Source organism: Urocampus carinirostris, chromosome 13 (assembly GCF_059441175.1).
Source record: "Urocampus carinirostris isolate Australia breed hairy pipefish chromosome 13, RoL_Ucar_1.0, whole genome shotgun sequence".
NCBI classification, from domain to species: domain Eukaryota; kingdom Metazoa; phylum Chordata; class Actinopteri; order Syngnathiformes; family Syngnathidae; genus Urocampus; species Urocampus carinirostris.
Window position 1 is genome coordinate 18,765,827 of NC_142361.1, and position 7,284 is coordinate 18,773,110.

Genomic DNA, 7,284 nt, shown 5'->3' on the forward strand with positions numbered 1-7,284 from the left:
GATGTGAGTCCTGTGATGACACTTTTTATTTGTGGCTTTTATTTTAGCTGTCATTGGAGCCTTCAGCTGTCCCATCATCTACGAGAAACACCAGGTAAGAGTCACTGAACCCTTATTACAGGCTCTTTGCTAACTTCACATGTGTTTTAATCTTGTTTTTGTTTGTAGGCTCAGATTGATCACTACCTGGGGCTTGTCAACAACCAAATTAAAGACATTGTTGGGAAGTAAGTCGGAATTTGGTCACCGCAACACAAATACATCAAAAAGTAAAAGTTTCAAACAATTCACTCGGGGCCCGCCAGAGCTAAATATTGTGTGAGGTTGAAAAGCTCTGATAAAAAACTGCCATTGTTCTCAAATATATATTATTTTAAAGACACAAAATAAAATTGAAAAATGACAAAAACATTCAAAAAGTATATATGAAAATTAATCAATACATAATAAAAAAAAGGAATCCATAAAATTCCAATAAAATGTAATTTTAAGGCGGGGTCTCAAACTATCATTCACGGGCTGCAATTGGACCGCGGGCTGCAAATTTGAGACCTCTCCTTAAAACAAGGCAACGGTAGACCAAAAGCAGCAGGGAAACTTAGTCTAAAACAATTTTCTTACTTTTTCTTATGAAATGAAATGATCTGCATTTCTATAGCGCTTTTCAAGTCAATGACTTCCCAAAGCGCTTTACAATGTGCTTCACATTTCCCAATAGCGGCCGTGCAGCCATGTAAGGCGCTAACCTGCTTATTGGGGGTCTTAGGGGTTCAGTGTCTTACCCAAGGACACTTCGGCATGTAACACGGACAAGCCGGGATTCGAACTGGGATCCCTTGATCCCAAGACGAGCGCTCTACCTCCTGAGCTACTGCCGCCCCCAACAGCCTTATAAACAACAGTATGAATAAATACAATGTCATTGTCATAAGCCAAAATAACAAAGCAAAAAAGGGGAAAAATACACTCAAAGGGTCAAAAAGGGGGGCAGCACGGCGGCGCAGTGGTTAGCGCTTGTGCGGCACAGTTCATGTCATGGGAACCTGTCGTGGGTTCAAATCCAGCTCCAGACTTCCTGTGCGGAGTTTGTATGTTCTCCCCGTGCTTGCGTGGGTTTCCTCCGGGCACTCCGGTTTCCTCCCACGTTCCAAAAACATGCATTTCAGGTGAATTGGCCGGTCCAAATTGTCCCTAGGTGTGAATGAGCGAATGAGTTGTCTGTCCCTGTGTGCCCTGCGATTGGCTGGCACCCAGTTCAGGGTGTCCCCTGCCCACTGCCCGATGATTGCTGGGATGGGCTCCAGCACCCCCGCGACCCTACTGAGGATAAGCGGTGCAGCTAATGAGATGAGATGGGTCAAAAGGGTGTAACATTTTTTTTTTAACACGGACAACATCTTTATAAATATACATAATACTGAACCCTAAAGGGGCATTGTATTTGGGAAATTGCTCTTGCGGAATAGTGGCACAGTCAACATTTGTTAACATGGTAGAGCAAAAAAATAATTTTTGACAGGATAAATAATTTTCAAAGTAAAACAATTGTTTAAAATAAGCGTTATTATTTCCAGGGTTGTTTTTGCATAATTGTCATAAGTTTATATTTTAGTAGAGATTCAAAATAAGGAGAGAAGACATTAACCCTTAATGTTCCTGTAAAATTCACCTAAAACCCAATCCAAGACGGACCCAAAGTAAATGTTGTTCTTGAACAATTTGGATAATATTGACAGTTTTGGTTTCATTTGAAAGGTATGACTCTGAAGTTTTTCACAAACTGACATTATCACTGCAAGTGCTACTTTGATTTATCTGAGTAGGAAAATGAATAAACGTTTTTATTCTCGACTGAATTTATTTTTGCAATGAAATGCCTGCAGATGAGTGTAGCTTGGGCATTTTAGCTGGAAAACGGTTGAGACAATTGCTTGAAGCCTTACCTGGTCCATCCATCCATCCATCCATCCATCCATTATCTGCACGGCTTATCCTCAGTAGGGTCGCGTGGGTGCTGGAGCCCATCCCAGCTATCTTCGGGTATCGGGCATGGGACACCCTGAATTGGTTTCCAGCCAGTCAGAGGCCACACAGAGACAGACAACTCACTCGCTCATTCACACCTAGGGACAATTTGGACCAGCCAATCAACCTGTTTTTTTGGAATGTGGGAGGAAACCAGAGTGCACGGCGGAAACACGCGCAAGCACGGGTAGAACATGCAAACCCCACACACGGCAACCACTCATCTGCCGTGCCGCTACCCCTACCTGGCACCTTTTCAAATTTAATAAAAATCTAAAAAAATAAACATTGTATTTTACTAACTTTTGAAAGTGTAGGTTTACATGTTTCCAAAAGTGGCCATTTGTAAGTGACCAGTTTACATCTCTTCAACCTTTGCAAATGTGTATTTTACTTTGGCCAATTTTTTGACATTGTGAAAGAGTTGTAAATGTTTGCAGATCTGCACTAAAAGAGTGTGGATATCAAACAGCAACCTGATTGGCTGATTATGACAATGATCTAAATAGTGCATAATAGTAACAAAAACGAGCAGTGGGGAAAAGTCAAAATAGCAAAGAAGGCATCCTACACAATCTCTTTTGCAGGGCTCCAATAATAAAACTGAAACCAGCAGAATAAACGTATAAATTGCATCATAAATACATGTGAACATGGTCTTGCAAAAAGACTCATATTATTTGATTTTGATTTTATTTTTTGTCTTGTAGAATCCAGGCCAAAGTTCCTGGGATGAAACCGAAAGCCGAGTGACGTGAAGAAGCGGGAAAGTGCGGAGAGGAGGCTGACTGGACAAACGGAACGAACCAGAAGTGAAGAAAAGGAACAGGGAAGGCAGGAACCAGAAGGAACGAAAGAGTCGTCAACGTCTTACCACGTTATTTGTAAAAATTTAAAAAACAACATTTTTTTCCCCCCACTTGTGAACTTTTGGCTTTTCCGAAGAAGATAAAGAAAGTCTGCTTGATGTATGAACTGCCTTCCCCACACTGCTTCCTTGGGGGAGGTTACACGCTTCCTCGTTTGTTGTTGTTGGATGCCGATTGAGACGTGTTGTGGTTGATTAAAACTAAAAAAGATGTCAGCTAGATCGCGTGAGAACACGTTAATTCGACGGGCTCGGTGATCCCCGTACGCCCCCAACCCCGAAACCCTTCCAGTCGGCTTCTTTCTCCTCGTGGGCGAAGGATGTTTGTTTTGCGTGCAAAGGATTGTGGGGCGGGGCTTTGGCCATTAGCCAACATCGTCATTTTCTTCATCTTCACGGCTTGTGAGTATAACGCGCTAGGATATCATCTTTTTAGAAACAGTTGTGGTTTCAATGTCATGGCTGCTGTGTAGTGATGGAAGAAACACGTTACAGAGCACACGCATCCGCCACGCCCACATCATACAATCTTTTCGATAAGACGGGAAAAAAAAGCAAGGCATAGTAGCGCATCTTACATGTGGAGCTTGTCATTTGAGAATCTTTCGACATTTGTTTGAATTGCGTGATCGACTTGTTCATACTTCAAATTGTGACCAGATTAAAGTTTGTGGAATGCGTTGTGAGATGTAAACATTATCCACCAATAAAGCTTCTAGACAGACATCAAGTTGTTGCGTCATTGTTACTGTATTTCCTCAGCTTGCAACCGACATTTGTGCAGCCTTGGTTTATTTCTTTGCCATGTGGTTTTCCATTGATTTTTTTTTTAATGGTAAATGGTCTGCGTTTTAAATTGCGCTTTCCAAGTCACTGAAGACTTCTCAAAGCGCTTTAAAATGTATTTCACACCCATTCTCACACACTTTCAGACAGGGAATCAGTCATGAATGGTCCCTACCTGCTTATCAGGGGCATTAGGGGTTCAATGTCATCCCCAGTATACTTGGGAGTTAACTTGTAGCTAGGAATCAAACCAGCGTCACCTCTGTCTACCTCCTGAACCACTGCATTGTACATTTTTTAGGCATACATTTGCTAAAAGAGAGCTTCAACAATCAGGAGAAATGCTTAGGTAGAGGGGGTTTAAGTAAAGTAAAGTAGCAGAGTAAGAGTTTCTTTTTCACTAATATACTCAAGTAAAAAGTATCGTGATTTAAAATTGTCTCAAAACTTACTCAATTATATGCAAGTCGTGACTACTCACCTCTACCTCTCTGAGAATTTACAGTTCAAGGTCAACTAATTGGGAAAAAGGCTCTTGAGATGTTTTTAAAGTCAAGTCATATTTATTTGGTTAGCCCTTAATCGAGGAGAGGGGTGCACAGCCCGCCATTACAACATTCCCTCATCTAACAGCCTTCATTCAAGCAAGGAAAAACTCAAAAACTTCACGAGGAAAATAAACCCACACATGAGGTAATCCCCTAAAGGATTGCATAAAAATCTAAAATCAAACAATACAGATTCCTTTCACTTGGGTAATTTTTATTTTGTGTTGTCACGCTGTTGAGGAGGGCAGCACGGCGACGCAGTGGTTAGCGTGTGTGCGGCACAGTTCTGAGGTCGTGGGAACCTCCTGCGTGGGTTCAAATCCAGCTCCCGGCCTTACTGTGCGGAGTTTGTATGTTCTCCCGTGCTTGCGTGGGTTTCCTCCGGGCACTCCGGTTTCCTCCCACATTCCAAAAACATGCATTTCAGGTGAATTGGCCGGTCCAAATTGTCCCTAGGTGTGACTGAGCGAGTGAGTTGTCTGTCCCCGTGTGCCCTGCGATTGGCCGGCAACCAGTTCGGGGTGTCCCCTGCCCACTGCCCGATGATTGCTGGGATGGGCTCCAGCACCCCCGCGACCCTACTGAGGATAAGCGGTGCAGCTGATGAGATGAGACGTTGTTGAGGATTAAGACATGTTTTCTTGGTAGACTGAAACGACTCAATACTCGTTTCATACTTTTCCTAGGAAAACACTAATTTAAAAAAAAAAAAAAAAAAGTGCCTTTCTTTTCAAATTTGAAAAAAAAATGTTCACAAAAAATGTTTCGATGCCCAAGCGAAAATAGAGTCAGAATAGCTGAAAACAGTCAAATGGAATAAGATTTGGCACGTAACGAGTGGAACCGAGTGGAACCGAGTGGAACCGGGATGCACTCGGTGGGGCGAGTTAAGTTAGCCTAGCTTTAACGAAACTTCTATCCGGACTGTCAATGAGTGAAGGCGTACGTCATTTTCGAAGTTATTTTTTCCTAGTTTGTGCTTTTGTGTTGCTTTTGAACATGGGTCCCAAGAACAACAGCAATAAAGCTGAAATAATCGCAAAGTATTAAAAAGGTTTTCTTATTAAAAGAGAAAAGCAAGACTTAGCAGTAACTTTCCCACACCTGTATGCTATCACACCACTGTTCAAAGGTATGTAACAGATACAAAATAGTTTATATCTCATCTCATTAGCTACACCGCTTATCATCAGTAGGGTCGCGGGGGTGCTGGAGCCCCATCCCAGCAAACATCGGGCAGTGGGCAGGGGACACCCTGAACTGGTTGCCGGCCAATCGCAGGGCACACGGGGACAGACAACTCACTCGCTCATTCACACCTAGGGACAATTTGGACCGGCCAATTCACCTGAAATGCATGTTTTTGGAATGTGGGAGGAAACCGGAGTGCCCAGAGGAAACCCACACAAGCACGGGGAGAACATACAAACTCCGCACAGGAAGTCTGGAGCTGGATTTGAACCCACGCAGGAGGTTCCCAAGACATGAACTGTGCCGCGCATTTTCTAACCACTGCGTCACCGTGCTGCCCCATAATAGTTTATATTTCTTGTTTTTTATGTTTATTGTTTATTATGTACACATTTATGGTCTTTAATGTTGTTTAGATGTACGTTTTCTTAATATTTTAGGAATTTGTTTTATACCTGTCAACCTCCACGGCTCCATGCCCGTACACACTGTCGTATTTTCCCTTACAAAATACAAAATAATTTTACCCCATATTTTTTTTTTCTAAATGATGAAGATTGGGAAATCCCCAGGCAGCAGATGCATGCGCACAGTAGCATCAAACCGTTTGCATCGAAAAAAACTATACCAAGAAAGAGACTACCGCGGCGAATTTGTTCGTCTTGATTGATTTGCCGTTTCGTGATAGTCGGTGTATACTGGATTGTACCCATATTTGACAAATTTGCGTTTTTCCGTACAGATTTTCTTGTCCGTCGTACACATCTTAATATGCATAATAAACGTACTTAGTACGGCAAAAATGTACAGGTTGACAGAAATGTTGTTTTATGGGTGGAAATACTTACCCTTGTTTCCTATGGGAAAAAAAATTTCGGTACTCAACGAACAACCAGGAACGCATTATGGTTGAGGTCCGAGGTACCACTGTATACATATTTCTATACTCAGTTTGGCGATGTTTCTCATTGACCATTGAAAATGATGACGTGAGGATAAAGTAGCCAGCCTATTGTTGGCGAGAGGAGGTGAGACCAAAGGCTGCCACCCTGGTCATGGAAGGTCAACCGGTGGTAATGCACTGAAATTATGGTGGGAACTTCCTCTCAACTTGAAGAGGAACCTGTGATTGGAGTTAGGTAATTTTCAGTTCCATAAGGTAGGAACTGGGAAGCACTCAAGTCAAGAGTAAATATCCTAAAAAAAGGGAAACTGCTGTGGTATCGTTTTGGCCTTTACAATGGAAACATGCAGAAGCGTCGTCAACATTTGTCCGTGGCCCTACATTGACAGCACCATCTACATTGACCTTTCAAGTCCATCCATCTATCCATCATCTGCACCACTTATCCTAAGTAGGGTCGCGGGGGTGCTGGAGCCCATCCCATCTATCTGGGGGCAGTTGGCAGGGGACACCCTGAACTGGTTGCCAGCCAGTCGCAGGGCACACAGAGACAGATAACTAACTCACTTATTCAGACTTAGGACCAGTCAATTAACATGACATGCATGTTTTTGAAATGTGGGAGAAGGTTCACAGAGGATACCCACGCAAGCATGACCTCAGAACTGTGCCGCGAACGTGCTAACCACTCAGCTCCTGTGCCGGCCTCCTTTCAAGTCATAATTTGAAATTGAGCCTTTAAGCATTTATTCAAATCAGGTAGCAACCATAAAGAAGGTTGTTTTATAGGGGCACTAAAATGGTGCGGTGTGGTCAATTTGAATCTATGTACTTTGTATTCTGCCTTGAGGTTTTTAGTACTTTTTTCGTTGCACTAAAAATAGGGACATCTAGTTGTTAACTGTCAAACAGTGTCCCTTATTGTAATTAAATGAAAAACATCGTAATTATGAAATCGAGAA

General features: G+C 42.6%; 1 protein-coding gene across 2 annotated transcripts in view; it reads left to right on the forward strand.

Annotated features, from left to right (window-relative positions):
- Positions 1-3,619, forward strand: part of LOC148353931 (uncharacterized) — a 33,766-nt gene extending 30,147 nt beyond the window's left edge. For both annotated transcript variants that reach the window (XM_088350862.1, XM_088350863.1), the window contains exons 7-9: positions 48-94; positions 169-227; positions 2,736-3,619. In XM_088350862.1, the coding sequence (XP_088206988.1) occupies positions 48-94; positions 169-227; positions 2,736-2,778 (149 nt within the window). In that variant the 3' untranslated portion in view covers positions 2,779-3,619. The remainder of the gene's footprint in view (positions 1-47; positions 95-168; positions 228-2,735) is intronic.
- Positions 3,620-7,284: the final 3,665 nt, after the last annotated feature.